We start from the raw sequence: 21,468 nt of genomic DNA, 5'->3' as shown, positions 1-21,468 counted from the left end.
TCAGCAGTTAAGAGCTCTGGCTGCTCTTCCAAAGGACCTGAGTTCAATTCCCAGCACCCACAGAGCTGCTCATAACTATTAATAATGCCAGTTCCAAACCGGGCGTGGTGGCGCACGCCTGTAATCCCAGCACTTGGGAGGCAGAGGCAGGTGGATTTCTGAGTTCGAGGCCAGCCTGGTCTACAGAGTGAGTTCCAGGACAGCCAGGACTACACAGAGAAACCCTGTCTCAAAAAAACAAAACAAAACAAAACAAAAAAAAGAAAAGCCAGTTCCAGGGGATTTGACACTCTTACACAGACATACCTGAAGACAAAACACCAAAGCATGTAAAACATAAATAAATCATAAAAGAAACGGGGGTGGGGAGGGGTGAACTTTATGGTAAGAAGAGACTGTCAACTGAACGTACAAAGCTTGGCTGGACTCTCAAGCAAGGGCCTTTGAACTCTGAGAACCCAACAGTGGGTCATGTGACACCTGGCCAGCACAGTCCCACACAGCACTTCCTCGTGATCCTCCACACGCACACACCTTCCCAACTCACACAGCCACACACCTGCACTGAGGAAGTCAGGAGTACAGACAGACAGGAATCCCTCTGCAGCCTCCCCTGGGAAGACTCTGCTCTCACTGCCGGCACAACCCTTCCCTACTCAAAATTTTAATGACAAAGCTTTGACAAAGCTTTCAGACCGATTCTGATCTCCATCCAGATCTCCGAGAGCTGAGGCCCAGGAATGGTAAAGCAGCCATCTGGTGATCAAAGCGGCCCAGGGGTAATTCTCCAGGCTGCATCTACTCCTTTTGTTCACAGTTTTAAAAATTAAAAAAAGAACTCAGACTGACCAGAAACCAGAGCGTTCTGGAAACTGCCAGACATTAACAGTGTGACCTTTGCCTTGGAAACCAAGAGCAAAAATTCCCCTTGGTTTCCCTTGCATTTCCTTAGGAAAAAAAGGGAACATTGATAAGTGAGTGGGTGGGGCTCACCCTGTGACCCACTCTGAGGCCTGCGGTTTCTCGGTCTGATAAGGAAGGGGAGACGTCTCCCCCTCCACCCACGAGGTTCATTAGTGGACTGGCTGGTTCTGTGTGTCAATTTGACACAGCTGGAGTTATCACAGAGAAAGGAGCCTCCGTAGAAGAAATGCCTCTGTGAGATCCAGCTGTAAGGCATTTTCCCAATTAGTGATCAAGAGGGGAGGCCCAACCCGTGGTGGATGGAGCACCCCTGGGCTGGGGATCCGGGCTTCTACAAGAAAGCAAGCTGGGCAAGCCAGGGGAAGCAAGCCAGTAAGCAGCACCCTCCATGGCCTCTGTATCAGCTCCTGCCTCCAGGTCCCTGCCCGGCATGAGTTCCAGTCCTGACTTCCTTTAGTCATGAACAGTGCTGTGGAAGTGTAAACTGAATAAACCCTTTTCTCCCCAGCTTGCTTGCTGGTCATGTTTCATTGCAGCAATATGACAATCAGTGTCCAGGAATCACCTCAGTTCCTGTCAACAGCCAGCATGCATGCTGCGGGGAACCATACTGCTCTGAGGTCTGCAAGGTCCCGTGTCCAGGAAATATACGGGGGAACAGCAGACCACCCATGGCCAAATGGCTCTCGGCCTGAGACTTGAGACGCTGTGTGACGAACAGGAGACTTTGGAGCATGGTCAAGTATGGACTCAACACAAACAAGATGGAGGAGCACTTATTTCGAGGCCTGACTTCTAGGCTGTGCATTGCCTGGGCCACAGTGTCCACAGGTAGCTGAGCATCACTGTGTGAAATGGACAGGCAACACCTACTTTTCTACACTGAGCCCCTAGCAAGCTCAGGATCAAGCCGTGGTCTGTGGCCTTGGCTGTGCCCCACCCCGCACCCCCTGCCCAGCTCTCATGACATTCAAGTCAGTAAAGGTGCGTATCTTTTTCTGAGTACCCAGGTCAAGGATGCATACCAATCCACCAAACCCCCACCCCAAATAGTGAGACTTTAGGGTCCTAAGAGTGACAGAAAACCTGACCCAGACAGAGGAAGCCTCCTCTTCCACTGCTCCAGGGAAAACTGCAACCCCTCCTCATAGCCCTGCTCAAAACTTTCATGGCCAAAGCACAAGTCAGTTCTCAGACACAGCCTTCTGCGCTTGGGAAAAACCTTGCAAGATCAGAGTTTCTAGAAGTGGGCAAGGCAATCGCACCCCTCAATCCCCAAGGCCCCGGCTCTCACACAGGCAGGGCAGGAGTGCCCAGGGAGGACACAGGTCTGCTGTGGCTTACGTACTAATGTGGGCTGGAAACCTCTGGACGGCAGAGGTACCGGCTCGGCCGAAGGAAGACACAGAGGTCAGAAAGGTAGAAAAGATCAAGTTCCACGGTGACAGCTGTCGCCTCCATAGACACCCTGCTGGTCCAGACGTCCCTGAAGGGGCCCAGCTGTCCGTCCACTCCACACAGGCCAGGCCAGCCAGAGGCACTGGGGTTTTCCAGGGAGGCAGTGGAGTCCCTCCTCAGACGATGGTCCCACCCAGAGAGCAAGTGGCTCTTGTGGCACTTGTCTTCCTCTGACATTATGGCTTAAAAAGCCCTTGTCCCAGCATTTCCTGATGAAAGGGGTCCATTCAGAGAAAGCAAAGCAACCGACGGTGCCTCCAGTCACGGCACTCCCACGGGCTGCACTGCAGGCTTGGGGACAAGCCATGGGTGTGCATGAGAGCCAGGAGGAAAAGCAGCTGGCCTCCGTGCAGCACACCTCAGTGCAAGGACCCCGTCCTGCGTCCTACGTCGCTCGAGTCCCGGGGCATCGCCTGCTTTCAAACCCCAACCCGCCCCACCAAGCAGGGTCGTGGGTGGCTTACACAGTCAAAACGGCATTTTCAAAAGCAGCTTCGAAGCCTGAGAAAATGCTTCAGCCACACTGATAGCCATTCGAGGTGCCTGGTGACACCACGGTCCCCTCAGCTGGGGACACCGCATGTGGGAAGAACCTGAATGTTTCTGAGGATCTTCGAGAGGTGCAAGGTGCCCCCCCCACCCCCACGCAGGCCAGGCTGGAAAGCCAAAACAGGTCTCTGAGCCCAGAGGGCTGGAGATGCTGAGAGCCTTCATTTACAGATTATGAGTGTGAGTCCGGACGAGGGGGCCAGTGGCTGGTGAGCACCGAGCAGACGCCCCTGGGAGGTTCCCTGGGAGATCTCTGGCAGTTTCTCCCAGCTCCAGGTCAGCGTGCAGAGTTCTCACTAGGGCAGTAAGTGAATCACAGAGTTCTTACTCAGCTGATGTGTAAAGTGTTGCTCATCCCGGAACACAGGCCTCACAGCTGGGACCGACTCCAATCCCACTGCCCCACACCCGTCTCAAGCCCCCGGCGGCTCCCTTCTCCAGAAGAACCCACACCAAGGCACAGCTGCCAGCTCTGCACACCCCGGCCCTGGAGGCCCACCCCGGTGTCACCAAGAACCCAGGACGCAGATGGTGTCCCAGTCCCTCTTCCAAGCATCCAAACGCAGCAAGAAGAAGCTACGACGGCTCAGAAAGACAGCCCCAGGCAGGGAGGCTTGGCTACAGATGCTTTCCTGCGCCCGGTTAGGTGCAGTGAAGGCGGTCACACCACGCCCCCAACCCCAGCCTGTAATGTGACCCTCTCTGGAAGCTGGTAACCGTGTACGTGCATCTTTGGCTAAATGCCTTCAGAGTCCCAAGCATTCTTGACTGCTAGAGCTTCTCAGGCACTAGTTGACACGAGATTGACCACAGTGACAGCAGGCTGGACCTTTGGTAAGTCCCACTGCTGACAAACGTTCTTGTGGCCGTCAGAGGGCAGAGACCTTTCAAGGCTCTTTTTTTTTTTTTTTTAAAGATTTTATTTATTTATTATACATACACTGTAGCTGTCTTCAGACACACCAGAAGAGGGCACCGGATCCCATTACTGATGGTTGTGAGCCACCATGTGGTTGCTGGGATTCGAACTCAGGACCTCTGGAAGAGCAATCAGTGCTCTTACCCGCTGAGCCATCTCTCTACCGTCTGAGGGTCATCTTATCCATCCCAGAATTGTGAGACCGACCAAGCTGGCATCATCGTGCTGACTCATACCTCACGGAACGGGAAGCTACTTAAATATATGATTTTAGGAATTTTTTAAACAGGTCACCTCACCAAAAAGAGCACAGTATATAAGCTTAAAGGACAGGGCTCTCTAAAGAACAGGTGCTCAATAGGCCGGACTGCTTAAAGCTGAGGCATTTTGCAATTGTTGCTAAGTTGTTTTGCAATTGCATGGATATACGTTGTATGTGTATGTATGAACATGTGTGTGGCATTGCAGCTCACAAGTGGAGATCAAAGGACAGCTGGCTGAAGTGAGCTCTCTCCTCCCACCACATGGGTGGCAAACACCTTTGCCCAGGTTTGCCCAGGGATCGAGTTCACCAGTTCTGCTCTGAGTTTCTGAGATAAGATCTCCCACTCCCACTCTACAGGTCTTGCAGTCCCTCTGTCTCCTAAACACGGGAGATGCCAGGCTTGGGCCAACACAACCTGGCTCAAACTCAATACTTTTCCAATAACAGCCTTAGCTATCCTGGAACTCACTCACTCTGTAGACCAGGCTAACCTCAAACTCAGAGGTTTGTCCACCTCTCCCTCCTGAGTGATGGGGTTAAAAATGTGTGCCACCACCGCCCCACTCTGATTTAACCTCTGATTGTATTTAGCTTTGGACATAGTGATGACTGAGGCAAGAGAACAGAAAACCTGAAGGAAATCCTAGAAAGAAGCTACAGAACTGTAAAGTTACCATCACAGGGAACATTGTTGCAGGATCTCTGATCCCAGTGTGGACCCTGAGATTGTGAACTGGAAAAACCTGTTTCTTGTTGTGGTGTGGCTCAGCCCTAGCACACAGCTTTCTGCTTATTGTAAACAGGACTTCATAAAGTCAAGAGGTAGAGCAAGCAACCAGCCAACAGGGAGTGAACCTAAGAAAACCCAGGGAAGGACCAGAAAGACGTTTCAGTGGTTATGAGCAGACGGTTCTTCCACAGGGTCTTCAATTCTCAGCAACCACATGGTGGCTCACAACCATCTGCAATGGGATCTGATGCCCCCTTCTGGTGTGTCTGAAGACAGCTACAAAAATAACAAAAGACAGCTACAAATAAATTGGGGGGGAAGGAGAGAGGGAGAGATGGAAACCCCAGGAAAGACAAAGGGGCTTTGAGTTGAAGGGGATTTAAGAGAGCATGGGGAAGAAGGGGCTTTTTCCTTCTGGGAGGTGGGGAGCAGGAAGGTCAGTTGGGTGCTTTTCCTGACTCTGAGTTAGCTGGCTTTCAACACATCCTCTGCCTCCTGAGTCATTTGATTTAGAATAGAACTTTTCTGATTTTGTTTCAAAAACAACAGAAGACGGGTGTGGACGATATCCCAAAGAGGAGGGCCTTTTAGTTCCCTCTTCTTTAACCTGCTGTCACTGACTGCTCCGTACAGATGATGCTTCTAAGATCCAGGTTGGCATAAACTGCTTCTTAGACCTTGATCACCCGCGTTAATGCCCCAACTCAAGCTGTAGAACGAGAAACGCTAAGAACCTTGGCCTGTGTGTGGTGCAGCCATCGCTCTGTCAGCACGAGCACGTCTCAGCGGTCCCTCCAGGCACTCGGGTGACTGTGGAGAGTGCTTTACAGTCCAGAGAGCTCGCCTCTCCAACAGCTACACCTAATTGTTACAATTCCATTCTTCTGACAAAAGATCCATGATGGGGGAAGAATGAACTGTTGCAAGTTGTAAAGCAAACAGGAGCAGAAGGGGCTGGAGGCTCCCAGCTCCACATCCTTCCTGTCCCATCCCCAGGACGGCAGGGCTGCCCGCCCAACCTGCAGCCTGTTTAGCCTGGTTTACAGAGACTGACAGCCCCAGTCCTGGCAAAGTGACATTTACGGACGAAGAGAAGGACAGATACTATCTGGAGACAGATGAGGGAAAAGCTGCGAACTGGAGGAAAATCCTTCCCAGTTTCTCCACCGCAGCCTCCTGATGTTTTATGGCCCAGAGCACCCTAGTTGCCCTAGACGGCTCTTCTATCTTATGCATCTGAGCAAAATGTGGCAGGGCCTGGTTCCAAATGCCTTCTTCAGGGTGTAAGGAAAAAAAAAAACCTCTTCAATCCATGCTCCAAACTGCTCCTGAGAGAAGGAATACAGGGCAAGGCATGGTGCTCTGGAAAGGGTTCATGGGCAGAAATATGCTGGCACGCCAGTTGCTAAGTCTTTGCTGCAGGGTCTCATATTGTTTGGCTGGAGGCGTGGGCTTCCCTCAGAGAGAAGGAATGTCCAGAGGCACTGTAGACAGTCAAGAGACATTTCCCCCGAGCCAGCCACATAACCTTCCTTCACACCCAGCAGGCAGGAGCCAGCCAGTTGCTAGGACTATCCAAGCTCACAGGAGCAAGACTTGTTTCTGCTTAGTTAAGTTAGTCAGTGAGCCGGACACAGATCTGCAAACCTTAAGGCAGTCCACCCACGACCCTCCAGAGCTGTTGGGCAGCCTGCTAATGCAACTCCTCCCTCATCGGGTACACCAGGCCCTAAGCCTCCTTAAAGAGAGTTGAGGTATAAAGGCTGCATTGTGTGGGAACTCTACGGCAGCAGAAGTGACCCAGCCAGCCAGCCAGAATCAACAGGAACGTGAAAGCAGTATTTTTGAAACAACTCAAAAAATACTCAGAAATGGGTGATCTCAGCTGCCTCAGGTAGCCGTGGCTTCCTACAAGAACGAAGCCCCGTGCCACACTCATCAGTCACCGACATACAACCTTCCTAGAGGACGGTCCCAAGGAACGTCCCTTCCTTGTCTCCAGGACCACCTGGCCCTGGCCTTCTTCATTCCCTTACTGAAATGCACTATCATAAGAACCAGCTACACAGTACCAGTGTGGTCAGTGTGGCCAAGGAACTGAATCGGTATTTCATTAACACGTGGCACATGGTGCCTATAATCCCAACACGGGAGAAGCTGAGGCAGGTGGGTCTCCTGAGTTTGAGGCCAGCCTGATCTACTTAAGTTCCAGCAAGGGCTACAGAGTCTGGGGGTCGGGGGGAGGAGACAGCGGCAGGCTGCCTGCAGAGTTCAGGTGAGCTCAACACTCAACACCCCACCCTCCACTCAACCTACTACTGCCCAGAACACAACAGTGTGGGAGCATTCGGTCTCTGGCCCCACCCCCAGACTGCAGGGCTCCTAATCACTGCGGACTGGCTGTCCTGAGCCCCAGAGCTTTCTGCCATGTGTCACACCACTCCAGCCACCTACCTACTGTAGACACAATTAGTCTTTCCAGGCACCATACCATCCGCTCCTCTGACTTTGGAGTCAGGCTCTGATTTACGATCGCCCACATCCCTCGGGGCATCCTCTGCTGTGGTTCTCAGAAGCCTGTCTCCTTCGTCTATTCCAGGTCTCTACTCACAGTCTCCTTGCCCACGTCCACGCATGGTGCCTGACATCCGAAACCTGGTCCTCTCAAGGAAGCTTACAGTGGCTGCCCTCACAGCGCTCTACAGTTCTTCTCTGTATCAGCCTGTACCAGCCCCTTGTCCAAGGTCAAAGCCGTGAGCTTTGTTTCCTGGCCCACTGGTAGCGAATTGTTGCCTTGCCAGTATCTTTTAACAGATAAATGGATGAGGGTGTCCAAAATACATCCAGCTAGCAACATAAGTAACAAGTGTGAAACACTAAACGGAAAAACACAGGCCCGCAAAGATATTTAATCGAGCAGTCAGTGGCTGAGGATGTAGCTCAGTTGGTAGATTGCTTGCTGAACAATCATGGAGTCCTCTGCCCTGCACAAGCCAGACGTGGTGATGCACACCACAGCTGTAATCCTGGCACCTGGGTGAGGGAGCCAAAGAGATCAGAGTTCAAGGTCACTCTCCAATACACAGCAAGTCTGGAGTCAGCTAAACAACTATCATCCTTACTGAACCAAATAAACTAATCAACTAAATTGGAAAGTACCTAGCTAGGGCAGGATAGTAAAATAATCTCGAAGTATCTTCCCCAGGATATGCTTAGCAGTGAAGAAGCCAAGGGATATCACCACCAGAGTTGGCATGGGTGCCCAGCAACCCATGGATCAAAGGCTCAGTCTCTCTCACACGCTGTATCACACATCTAGTCAGAAGCAATTATTAACACACTCACTTGAAGGGCACATTACTAAATGATGGTCTTAGCCAAGCACACCCTAAGCCCATCATTAATGATGCAGAGGCAGGAGGATGTCTGGGAGTCCCAGGCTATCCTGTCTCACACAAAACATACAGAGCAAGAACAACAGAAACAAATGATGGATACAAAGTGTCCAGGTCATTAGAGTCAAAGACTGTGGAATGTTCCAGAGAGAAAGCACATGTTAGGTGTAATGAGCAATTCCGAGCTGGGGTTTCTTCTATAAAGGACATCACTGAAATAACTTTTTTTTTTCTTTTTGGAGACAGGGTTCCTCTGTGTAGCCCTGGCTGTCCTGGAACTCACTTTGTAGACCAGGCTGGCCTCGAACTCAAAAATCCGCCTGTCTCTGCCTCCCAAGCACTGGGATTAAAGGTGTGCGCCACCACTGCCCAGCAATAATAATTGTTCTTTTGCACCAAGGCAGGACAACACCAGGTTTCTCTCTAGATCTCAGAAAACTAGGGAAGATGAAGGCTTTTCCTCAGTGTGAGGAGAGCAGGCAGGCGGCCCAAGGTCACAGCCACCTTGGGAGCAGGGCCAACCTCAACTGTGAGGCCCTACTGTGCCCACACAGAGCTATCTGCTGCCAACTGTGCGTGCTTCTGTGGCATCCATTATTCTACTGAACCAGCCAGAGGGGTCGCCACATCTACCCATTGGGGAAGGCATCTCACACTGAGCACCCTGGGAATGGGAGCCTGTGCCTGTCTTCTATAGACCGGCTCCTTCCTACCTTCACTAGTCCCGGCCGCCCCCTCCTCAAGCTTGAGGGTATCAGTGGGGCCGGCCCCTCATCACAGAGCTGCTGGCACCCAGCACCATCCACATGACCACATATGCCAACGATGAGAGCTAAGATTCAAGTCCTTCCGCTGTAAGCACTGATGCAGTGCTGAAGGCTCTGCTCCCATCTGAGTGGCAGCCAAGCCCCCCTCCCCCACCCTCCGCTGAAGCCCAGGGTCCGATTCCCTGGGGTCCAGACCAAGACCCTCTAGGTTGGGACATAACCTTGACCCAACCACACACCAAAAATGTCTCACCTTGTTCATTGTGGGAATCAAATTTCCGAGCGTGTTACAAACCTAGAGGACAATTAGAAGCCCAAAACAGACACACACAGAGTGGCTTTCAGTTCCTTTATGGGAATAGTTATCACGACCACCTCACAGACTGAGGCTGGTGACAGCTGACTTTAGGAGCCAGGACCTAATCTTGTCTTTGATGTGAAGTGACAGAGGCTGCATGGCAGACATGTCCATTATAAAAACTTATGTTTCTTCATACTTTCTCACAACTCTCTTTCATGTTAAGCATTTAATTTTATTTATTGGTGTGTGTGTGTATGTGTGTGTGTGTAACTGTCAAAGCATGCATGAGGAGCTTTGAGGAGAACCTGTGACAACCTGTGGAGCTGGTCCTCTCCTTCCACCATGTGGGCTCCAGGGATTAAACTCTCGGTGTCTTTACCTGCTGATCCATCGCCCTCCATCTCTCTAGCTTGTGCGACAGCATCTGTGTAGCCCAGACTGATCTGTGCTTTCAAGCTTCCTGCCTCCACGAGCCAAGCACTGAGACAGGAGGATTGTCACTGTGCCTGGCCTCACTAGGGGACGAAAACCCAAGATGGTCATGAGTGAAAACAGCCTACAGGAGCACCTCTGTGAGTGCACACACTCCTGGAGTGGAGGGGAGATGAGAACGTCCCCCCATTCTTTGAAAGTCTGAAGACCGCACTTAAATGTAATTCACATTAACTGCAGCAATGAATTTAATTAAGCTGTGTTGGAATCGATTTAACTCTTCACCTTGGCCTCATCCATCTCCACTACAGGATGCTGCTCTAAGATTTAAAAGTTTAATATAGCTTGAAAAGAAATTCCGAATTTAAAATAAAATCTTGCGGGCTATCAAGACAGCTCAGTGGGTAATGGTGCTTGCTATCAAACCTGATGACCCAAGTAGGATCCCCAGAGATGAGAGGAGAGAAGAAAATGTTCCCAGAGGTTTTCCTCTGGCCTCCCAAGTGTACCATGCTGAGTACAGAATGACACATGCAACGGGTATGTCTGCGGTGAGGGCACTGTGCAGACAGGAAATGCAGGCCTTCCAGGCACAGAGTCGCCTTTAGATCACAGTTCACAGGATGGGCAGTCTGACCTGCAAGATTCCACCAGACACCTAGGGCACTGAGGCTAGGGTCAGGTGGAAGAGTCCTTCAGGCATCTCTGGCTCTGCTGGGCAAGCCTGTTCCCACGACCACAAACTGGCACCATGCGCAACGAATGTATATGGCATCAGTGGTTACTTTTCTATCCGCCTGCCACTTGGATGACAGGGGACTGACATGCTGACCCACTGACCCACTGACACTCCTGCCCATGCTATCTCCTCCTCACGAGGCACACATAGTGGCTGCTCAATACCTCAGAGGACTTCTCCTGGCTGAGTGTCAACAGAGGCGCTAAAACACTCTGAAATACACCCTTGAATAAGGAAGAGGGAGACCCAAGCCTGTGCAGGCTACCGGCAGGGTTTTCAAAGGGCAAGTGGTGCTGGGCACACGCCTTTAATCCCAACACTTAAAAAGCAGAGGCAGGAGGATTTCTGAGCTTGAGGCCAGCCTGGTCTACAGAGTGAGTCCCAGGACAGCCGGGGCTACACAGAGAAACCCTGTCTTGAAAAACAAACAAACAAAGGGGGAGTGGCAAGCAGTCTGCAGAGAGGGACACACTGGCCCAATGAGACACCGTGGGGCAGTGACAGAGGGCAGCCACACTTTCGGCAGCTACAAAGAGTAATATCCTCTAGGGAGTCCAAAGTCAAGACTGCGGGGAAGGAGTGTGGGGGAAATGCAGATAGAAGGGACGAGGGAGTTCATGGCTTAACTCCAAAAACCAAAAGGAAACCAGACAGACACACCTGTTGCCCTAACCCACAAATCCACCAGGCAGGAGACAAGAATGAAAGAAGAGGTCTAACGAATGTATTTGCAGACCTGACTCAGGAACACAAGACTGAAGAAGGAAACCCCACTCCTGAGCCACACTCTGGGGATGACACAGCTGTGTCGCCTCCCTAGTGTCCCACCTGGCACACAACCACCAGTGCCTCGTGCCAGCCTGAGAGGCTCCCAGCATCAGGATCCAGGAGGCAATGCCAGCAGGGCCACCTGCTCACCAACTCCCATGGTCTTAACCACGCGGCTTCCAGAAGAGGCCGCCGCTAGGCACAGATAAAGAATGCCAGGGCTGTCACTAAGGGCTTGAGGACCTCCCCTCGGTGTTCCTCTCCTTCATCAGGCATGAGACAATGCCTGCCATTTTCCAGAAGGTCCTCAGAGAAGCTGTCAGAGTTAGGCCCCTGAGGCCCCAGCATCTCCTAAGAATGTTGTTGCCAGACGCAGGCTGCAGGCTTCGCTGGTCAGGGCCCCCCCCCCCCTTGGTGACCTTCTTAGGCTGAAACACACATAGGGTGCATTCTCCTGTGCCGTAGGCTAACCCTTCCTAGAAATCACACCTGAGGAAGATACTAAGCTCACATATAACTAACCAACACATCAGATCCCAAACAAGGAAATTCCCACGGGCTGCTAACCGGCCCCAGGCTTTTTCTAGTCTACATATGACCCCACGGGGGCAAAGGCCAGCACCTCTGGGTAAAGAGCCTGGTACAGTGGCGGGGCCGGGATCCACGCACAGACTTACCTAACTCGGGACCCCATACACTCAGCACCCGCAGCCTGCACTCTCATGTTTATAATTGATGACAGAGTCCCATCTTTAGCCCCTTCGACTATGTAATTGCCGTGTGTGGGAAAAGAACCCAGTCATATCAGGCACAAGGGCCACCGGAGGCAAGGGATGTGACAAAAACACACAGGGCTGCCACACGAGGGGCAGGTGACCCACCTTCATTACAGAGAGACAAGAGGACTACCAGCTCTCTCGGGTCCCAGGGAACCCACGAGTGAGTCAGCTTACTGAAAAAAGAGCTGGCTTAGGGGAGCAGGAGCTGTCCTGCGGGACCCCAAAACAGTGTGTGTAGTACGGGGGTCGGGGGGGGGGTGAAGCTGGCGGGGAGGGGGCGGGTGGGGGGAAGAAAGGCAGACAGAGATGTGGGGACTGGGAGGGAAAAGCAGGGAGGACCATGAGGAGAGCATTGAAAGGTGGCCCTGGGATGGGTCCAGGAGCAGTGTGGGTGGATGGCACTACCCAAGAGCCATGGTCTGAAAAAAAAGGCAGGTGAGACCCAGAAGACAAAACCGGGTCCAGCAAAAGTGCTGCAACCAGTGAGCCAGGCTAATCTCTCAGACCACCCTGGAGAGCAAACCAGCACAGCTGCCTCACAGTATCCGGATCCGTAGGGAAAGGGGTGGGGGACATCCCCTCCCACAAAAGGAAACCACCAGGGTGTGCACACTTTGTAGCAATCTGCAGTACTACCAAAATAAGGGTTAGTTAAAAGTCGCTACACTGTATTGCCTAGTGAAGGAGAGTTTTAAAAAAGAAAGCTATTGGCCTGGCCAAAACCTTAGCCCTAAACACATGCCAGCAACAATGTAGCATTTAAATCTTCAATCCACAGCTGTTGACACTAGTAGGAAGAACCCAAGGCTACAGCGGACCAACTAGAATCAGCGCAGAAAAGAGGCAGGTAAGGAAGCATCTACTCCCACCCCACCCCACCCCGCCCCGCCCCGCCCCACCCTGCCCCGCCCCACCAGCTTCCCAGTCTTTCCCTCTACCTTAGAAACTGAATAAAGACTGTTTACTTTTCAGGGCCAAAGGGAAATCTCTCCCAAGTGCTTCTGCCTCAAACCAAGCCACCTGGTCACGTTTGTTTTGCTTTTCTAGGAGAGGCTTAGAGAAGGAAGATCTGAGGGTGTGAATGAGCAGGGTCTGTGAGGAACAGCAGCCAGAGGCCAGCCCTGCACACAGAACTTCCTTGTTAGAAAGCAGGATGGTGTCCTCTGTCTGAGAAGGGAGGGGAGCTGTCAAGGTGACTCAAGAAGCCTGAAAGGCAGACTAAGAGGAAGAGCAGAAGCCAGAACTCCCTCTGCACTCCCGGACCGTGAGGACCCAGGACCCCACACCTGGGGTTCTCCTTGTGGCCACAGTGGCTTTGGGGTCCTGCTGTGAAAGGGGCAGGGCTCTGCCTGGATGGATCTGATATTATAGGAGCCCCTGCAGCGAACCCAAAGGGGAGTTCTAGGTTCTGGTCCTGGGACTTCAGTCAGGTTCCTTGTCTGTGAGTCCAGAAGAACTCACTCAACTGGACAGACTGACTGGACCCTGGGCTACCAGCCTGGAGGTACAGCACTTGCTTGAACTACCCTCACACACACACACACACACACACACACATCTGTCTGTCTGTCTGTCTGTCTTTGTTTTTAAGCAGAGGCTTGCAATATAACCCAGGTCACCCTTGAACTCTGTAGGCCTCAGAGATCTTACTTCAGCCTCTAGAGAGCTGGAGTGACAGGCCTGCACCAGCATGCACAAATACTTCTCTGGAACACAGAGGTGTCAATGCACTGAGACACCAACCCCCACGCTCTGTCAACTCCCCTCCCCCAAGTGCCAAACCAGGCAACTTTCCCTTTTTAGTGAGAAGGGACCACAGACAGACACAGTTTCTTATCACAGCTCTAAGTTCTTGGCTACAAACATCTTCAAGCATTCTGCTAATTAAGGGCAACTAAAGACAAAGCTAGCTCAATGCTCTCCCTGGCCCAGTGCCCAGAGAGGAAGGGACGGGTGGAGGGTAGATGGAATTCTGACCCCTGGGAAGGGTCACAGGAGCAGGGCACAGGAAGCTGCAGAGGCTCTGGGGGCCCACCACGCTCATCAAGTTCTCCTCCCAGTTCCGGGCCTGCACCCAACACCCAGATTCCACTGGCCCTCCTCCACGCAGAGGCCGTGCAGCAAAAGGCAGCTCGTTACTGCCCCCAGGAGGAGTGTCTCCAGCCCTGGAACCCTAACCTGGGCCACAAGCTGCCCCAAAGTGGGGGAGGGGGAGAGCCAATCTGCCCTTTGCACAGTCTAACGTGACTGACGATGATCTGATCTGGTGGCTCCAAGTGCTACCACTTTGCTTTCTGCAGGTCAGGACTCCCCACCCACGTTATCCTCACACATAGCGCATTTCCTGATCCAAGTGGAAGGCTTCCCTTCCTCCTCTCAAATGCACAAAAGTCCAAAGACAGGCCAGACATGTTTCCGGAACTTCTGAAAGACTTTAAGCAGAACACCAGAGAGCATTACTGCGCAGAGCACTCAGCGCAGTAACTCAGCACAGCACTTGGTGTTACCCTGGTGCTCTTTGTATTCTGATGTTAATTGTGCTTCCTCAAGAGGGACTGTCCTCCCACCAAGAGCCATGCAGGTGATCTCCTGTGAACTTTCTCCCCATTCTAGTTACTCAATAAAGGCTAGAGCCTAAGATAAGGCAGTGGAAGGGAAAGGTGGGACACGAGGTTCCGGGGAGTGACAGCAGGGGAGTGACAGCAGGAGAGAGGGGTCAGGAGAGAAGGAAGAGGAAGCCATGACGGGGTAGGACCACGTGGTGAGGAGAAACCGCAATAGGGAAGGGTCTTCTGGCTGGGAAAGGTTAGTATAGTGTGAGAGCTGCCCAGTCTAGGCATATGGCTAGACTTCAGATGGGCAAAGAGAAGGAGGCCTGAATTTTTGGCAAAAAATAGTCCAGACAACTTTGGTGTCCCCCATGGGAATACAGTAACTGGTGACTACACCTTACGGGAGTTTTACAAAAAATATTATCATTTTATGTTTCTGGGAATTTTTGCCCACACTTATCTCTGTGTACCCATGCAAGCCTGCCGACGAAGGCCAAAAGAAGGCATCAGATTGTATAAATTGGAGTTACAAGTGGTTGTGAGCCACCATGCTGGTGCTGGGAACGGAACTCAGGTCCTCTGCAAGAGCAGCCAGTGCTCTTAACAACTGAGCTATCTCCAGCCCCTAAGAACGGTCTAAGTGAGCTCAGCTACAGATCAGTTCCAATCACACCCGGCGCTTTTAATCCCAGCACTCAGGAGGCAGAGGCAGATGGATCTACAGAGTGAGTTCCAGGCTAGCCAGGGCTACACGGAGACCTCATTTTGAAAAACAAAAAACACCAAAAAACAAGCAAAATAGAAGTCATGTTCTGACTTCAAAAGTAGCAGCTTGTCAAAGGCAGAATGAAAAAAAGAGAACATAGCACAATGATTATTAAACAGACAGGAACGTCTGCAAGAAAATGTACCAGGGGCTGATGAGAGGGCGGGGCTGGCACAGGACCTTGCTACCAAGCCGGAGGACCTGAGTTCAATCCTTGGGACCCATATGGGAGGAGACCTTTTTTTTTTTTTTTTTTTGGCTTTTTGGCTTTGGTTTTTTTCGAGACAGGGTTTCTCTGTATAGCTCTGGCTGTCCTGAAACTCACTCTGTAGACCAGGCTGGCCTCGAACTCAGAAATCCACCTGCCTCTGCCTCCCAGAGTGCTGGGATTATAGGCTGTGCGCCACCACCACCCTGCTGGGAGGAGACCATTAATGCTTCAAATTGTTCTCTGATACACACACACACACACAACAACAACAACAACACAACAACAACAACACAAGAGGAAATGAAGTAGGGTACCCACCACCGCCTGGCTGGGAGGAGACCATTAATGGTTCAAATTGTTCTCTGATACACACAACAACAACAACAACACAAGAGGAAATGAAGTAGGGTACAGAAAAGGGACAGTTATTTGCCTTCTTTTCCAAATGACATCCCATATTAAGGCAGTTACAGACTGCTGGTGTTTACTGGGAGAGCACTTGCTTGGCCGGCTTGAGCCCCTAAGGCAGCGGCTAGTTAAGCACGTACAATTTTACTATAATTTTACATTTATTGGCCCAGAACGTGCTATGTAGATCAGGCTGGCCTGGAGCTCATAGAGACCTGACTCCCTTCTGGTGAGACTGCACTGGCACAGCGCTATCCCGGGTTTTCATTAAGGCACGGTTAGAAACAGTGTTCTTAACCTGCTTCCTAGACCTAAGAACAAACGCCAAGTGGGCTTACCTGAGGCTCAGCTTCCGCTCTTCATCGCTGCCGGCCTCCAACTACGGGAGGGAGAGAAAGAGAGAGAGAGAAGGAGCATGTGAACTCACAGCTGCCACTATAAACCCTGGCAGCTGCTTCAGTGCCAGCAAAGATAAAGGCGGCCAGGAAGGAGGCTGCCGTGCTCGAGACGCACCCCAGCCCTCTCTTCGTCAACCTGATGTGTTGTCCTCTGAGTCACACTCCCCACATTTTCAGGTTTCCTAATGTTTATCCCGGTTCCTGCCACAGTCCAAAGGCAAGGGCCTGAGCTAAGTCCCTACGGGCACCGTTTTTCACTCCCAGCCTTATTTTGGTTTTGCTCTTACGGGAAATGGGATTGTGTTTTAAGAAAATCTATTTCTTTGTTGAGCCAGGCGCTAGTGAGTCCAAGGAATACCACCTAAAAACTCCATCCCGAAGAAGGACCACACACACCTGACACCCTGGCTACCGAACAGGCTAAGGCAGGGAGACTGCTTGTGCTGGGAACCTGAGAGCGGCCCAGATAACACAGCAGCAGGCATGTCCAAAAACAAACCGAAACGAAAAGTCACTCCAGACAAGACTTGGGCCATGGAAGGTAGCCAGATATTGAATCCTAAATGTATACATCTTAACCCTGTCACTACTCCCCACCTACCCGCCCCCCCCCCCTTTCTGGGTGAAACACAAAATAAGAATAAAACACAAGGTGGTCCAGGGGGAGTTGGCTTGTTTTTTTTTTTTTTTTTAAAGCACCCACTGTGTGGAAGGGAAGGACAGAGCAGTGTGACAGCCAGGACAGACACAAGACCGACTGGGGATCATCCAGCCAGAGGCCAAGGGCAGCAGGAACTGGATCCAGAGCTAAGGTAGGAAGGGAACAGTTTGGGATATACACCAAGAGGAGACCATTTCCACCAAGAATGAGTATTCCATAAGGAGTCCCCCTTATATGAAGAGTCTGTATACAACTTTATAGAAGAACACACTGGGAATGGACAACTTTTGCTCCTAGGCTATAAAGAAGAGGAGAAAACCAGGGCAGCTTCCACACATCCCACTGCCAGACAGAAGCACCTAGCAGCAATCACCACATGTAAGGATTCCTTCAACAAGGGCCACCGGGGCATTTTTTTGGAGGGTGCTGTTGGTATCTAGTGGGCAGAGCACAGGGCGCTGGTGAAGGAGAAGACTCTGTCTCTGAGTGTCAGGGTCAGCAGCTAGGCTGGTCCAACGCATCTGGCCAATGCCCACGAAAAACAGAGACCATGCATATTTGTCCAAAACAATGTCCCTCTACACCTCGGGCAAAGGCTCATGCATCTACTTCTCCGCTTCCCTTGCTCTCACAAAGGAATTCAGATAAGGTTAACAGGAAAGGGACAAATCTATGAGATAATAAGAGCTCCAGAAAGTATGGGGGGCGGCGAGGGACAAAAGAAAGAGGACAAGATTGCTGTGGGGCCAAGGGCTGGGACGTCACTTGGCTTCCCGGGCTTTGCTGCTAGCCTAGCTCTGTCGGGAAACCGCTGTATCCCTGACTCATAAGAGAGGTGGCATTTGGATAAGAGACTGGGGGAAAGGGGACACGGGCTCTACAACCATTTACTTCTTAGTCACCATCTGGTTTTCCACTGAGAGGTGATATAAGGTCAGGAATGCCAGAGAAGCGGAGATGGTAAAGATTATCATCCCAAAGAAATAATCCAGGCCTCTCCGACGAGCCGGAGGCGGCTTGGAGAGAGGACGGCAAGAGCAGGAAGGGCGGGCCGGAGGCACAGCCAGTCTGGATCCGGGAGCACCTGCTGTCCTCTCCCTGCCTTGCTTCTGACCTGGGCACATCTGGAAGGCAGCTGTGCCATCCCAGGAACATCCCAGCCAGTTGTGAGTGGTCAAAGGCCACTGACATGCTCAAGTTAAAAAAAAGCCTTCTGGGATTTTAGGGTTTGTGCATTTGTATGTGGCACGTGTTCACATGTGTACACGTGCACATGTATATGTATGTAGTGGATGCTGGAGATGTCAGTGTCTTCTATATTGAGCCAGGGTCTCTGACCTGACCCATTCTTAATTTTACTAGCCTGGCCATGTAGTCTGTTCTGGGGATTTCTGTATCCCTAGGATGTAAAAGCCAAGTGGGCTCTGTGCCTCCTTGAGATGTCAGCATTGACTGTCTTCTGAGCTTTCTTCTGTTAATTGGTCATTGGAGTATCATATCATAATTTAAAATGTAGGCTAGGAGGGGGCTACAGAAGACAGCTCAGCAGCTAGGGAACACTTGTTGCTCTTCCAGAAGTCTAAAAGCAGACGCCAGCACCCACAACCTGCAGCTCACACAACCTGCAGCACCCACAGCCTGCAGCTCACACAACCTGCAGCACCCACAACCTGCAGCTCACAAGCCCCCCTGGAAGCCTGGCTCCCCAGGATCCAACGTCCTTTTCTGATCTCCGCGGGCACCAGCATATACCCATAAGCAGACAGACAAACAAACACGTGTGCGCGCGCGCACACACACACACACACGCCTTAATGTAATTTTTAAAATGTAGGCAGTGTGTGTAGTGGCAAGCATACACAAGGTTCTGGTTCAACATTTAGCACTAAAAATAAATAATAAAATGATTTAAAAAAAAAAAAAGTCCTAATCGGGCTAGAGAGATGGCTCAGCGGTTAAGAGCACTGACTGCTCTTCCGAAGGTCCTGAGTTCAAATCCCAGCAACCACATGGTGGCTCACAATCATTCCTAATGAGATCTGACTCCCTCTTCTGGAGTGTCTGAAGACAGTTACAGTGTATTTACGCATAAAATAATAAATAAATCTTGGGGCCAAAGTGAGCAGGGCCAGAGTGAGCAGAGGTCCTGAGTTCAATTCCCAGCAACCACATGACGGCTCATAACCATCTGTACAGCTACAGTGTACTCATATACATAAAATAAATAAATAAATCTTTTATATTAAAAAAAAAGTCTTAATCAATGTCCTGAAAATTTTTTACCCCCATACATTGGATTATTATAAAAAGGAATGAAATGGACACAGGGATCAGACACAGCATGAACAAACCTTAAGACCAGCACGCTTAGAGGGGGAAGCCAGGCAGAGGCAACAGTGCATATTTCCTGTTACAGGAACTACAGAGTAGGCAAAGGTAGAGAAGTAGGGGCAGCCTGGGGTGGGGGTGAAGCAAAGAAAGACATCTACAGGCTGGCAACTGAGGAGTGCGGGTGCTGAACCGCTGCTGGCCTGAGGGGTGACAGGCTAGTGTCTACTAACGCTGGTGTGCATACTTCCCAGAGGTGGAGTCGCTGGCTGTGAGTTACATCTCAACTAAAGAGGATTAAAAGCCTCAAAATGTGTCTAATATAGGGACAGGAAGCAACCAGGTGTTAAATTACCAAAATGGTATGGAAGTTGGCTAGAAAGCCAGGCTGAGAGCCAGGTGTAGAGGGCACTTCTGAGATGACAACATCTGGGCTGCAGAGGCAGGGGATCAGCGAGAACTACATGATGAAGGAAGGAAGGAAAGAAGGAAGGAAGGAAGGAAGGAAGGAAGGAAGGAAGGAAGGAAGGAAGGAAGGAGGAGCCTTTCGGCTGCAAAGGCCTGTACTGCCCTCCCTGCTTCTCTAAGCTCCCGTAGTTTCGTAGGAAGAACACAAGATAAGGGATAAAAAGCACTTTGTAAACTGATGTGGGAGAACCGAGCTGTGTGGGAAGAGAGTCCTTACTACAATCTAACTTCTCAGTTCCCCTGCCTAATTGTGTGCAAAGAGGAGGCAACCAGAACCTTCTGCCTGCAGATAAAACTCATGAAAGAGTCTCAGACAGAAAGGGCCCTGGAGGCTTAACCTCACAGCCACTCTGCAAAGGTGCCTGCCAGTCGCGGCAAGGCGAGCCCAAAACGCACCAACACGGGCACGCAGGACTGCTGAGCGGAGTCTCACGCAGACACACAACCCGGGGAGAGGGCCCAGATTCCAGCTGGCAACTTCCTGGGCCTGCGGGGCGTCCCCTGCAGCCGGCTGGGTCATCCGGGGTTTACTCGGAGGCCTTAGTCACATCAGAGGAGGGAGGTGGGATGGGACCGACTCGGGTAGCACAGCCTGGGGCAGGCCGTCCTGGGGACCAGGACGCTCGGGTCCCCATCAATCCCGACTCAGCACCATGAGCTCGGGCCCCGAGAGCAGCCCGGGACCGCGCAGCCCAGAGCCGACCACAGCCTTTCCCGGTGCCCTGAGCGCTGGAAGCATCCCCGCGACCCCGGCCCGGCGCATGCTCAGTCACCGGGACGCGAGGACGCCCGCACCCCAAGGGCGGACGCATCTCCGCCTCACACCTTGCGGGAGGGCGCGGTCGTGCTCACCTCGCTGTTGCTTGCGGAGGAAGACGCAGCGCTGGGCGTGGGAGAGCGCTGTAGGGTCACCAGGGCCATCGCGGCGCGGGCCCGGCCCGGGGCCTCCAGCAGCCGGCCGGGCAGCCGCGCCGGGCCCGCCCCTCGCTCCTTTCCTCCTCCCTCTTCCCTCCTCCCTCCCGCGTCCACCCACCCCGCCCCCTCCCCTTGTCTACCCGGCCCGCAGCGCTCAGGCAGTGATGCGCATGCGCCGGGTGGCCGGCCTGGGGCGGGCCCCGCCGCGCGGTCACGTCCACTCGTGCGCGCACCCGCGATGGCTGCAGCCGCTAGGCCTGGGCCCCTCCTCCGCGGCCAGACTCGCCGGCAACGTAGGGAAACTGAGGTCTCTGGAGGCAAGGCCAGCAGAGCGAAGCTCTGTAAAAAACGCATTTACTCTTTCAGGAAAGTTACTCTGCCCATATAAAGTGCGGGCCTCGAGGATCCAAAAGCCAATTAGGCACCTCCCCCCTACCCCCCACCCCCGGGACTGTTAAATCCGCTGGCAGAGTTACTTTGCATAGGATTGGGGTGTAGCCCAGTAGCTGGGTGCCCCGCCGACTCAAGGTCCTGGATTCCAGCCTCTGCACCTCCAAGGGCTGATCTAATCTGCGGAATTCCTCTGGTGTCTAGAAACCAGACTAGCGGGTGGGGTGGGGAAAGGCTTCTCGAAGGAGCAGTGCTTGCCCTGAGGCAGGACTTCTGTGAGCTGGATGAACCGACGGAGGGAGAGAGAGAACTGTGGGCCGGCCAGAGGCCTGCCTAGGGACGGTC

General features: G+C 52.2%; 1 protein-coding gene across 3 annotated transcripts in view; it reads right to left on the bottom strand.

Moving 5' to 3' along the window:
- Ssh1 (slingshot protein phosphatase 1) overlaps nt 1-20,808 on the bottom strand; it is a 54,456-nt gene extending 33,648 nt beyond the window's left edge. The window contains exons 1-2 of one of the 3 annotated variants that reach the window (XM_052169143.1): nt 20,671-20,808; nt 16,302-16,342 (exon numbers count right to left, since the gene is read on the bottom strand). In XM_052169143.1, coding sequence (XP_052025103.1) covers nt 16,302-16,342; nt 20,671-20,739 — 110 coding nt within the window. In that variant the 5' untranslated portion in view covers nt 20,740-20,808. Of the gene's footprint in view, nt 1-2,272; nt 2,434-16,301; nt 16,343-20,670 lie in introns of those variants that run through there. The other 2 variants (XM_052169144.1, XM_052169142.1) reach the window with 2 other exon arrangements.
- Nucleotides 20,809-21,468: the final 660 nt, after the last annotated feature.

Source organism: Apodemus sylvaticus, chromosome 22, assembly GCF_947179515.1.
Source record: "Apodemus sylvaticus chromosome 22, mApoSyl1.1, whole genome shotgun sequence".
NCBI lineage: Eukaryota > Metazoa > Chordata > Mammalia > Rodentia > Muridae > Apodemus > Apodemus sylvaticus.
Note: the sequence above shows the minus strand (reverse complement) of the source record. Positions and strands in the feature narration are given on the sequence as shown.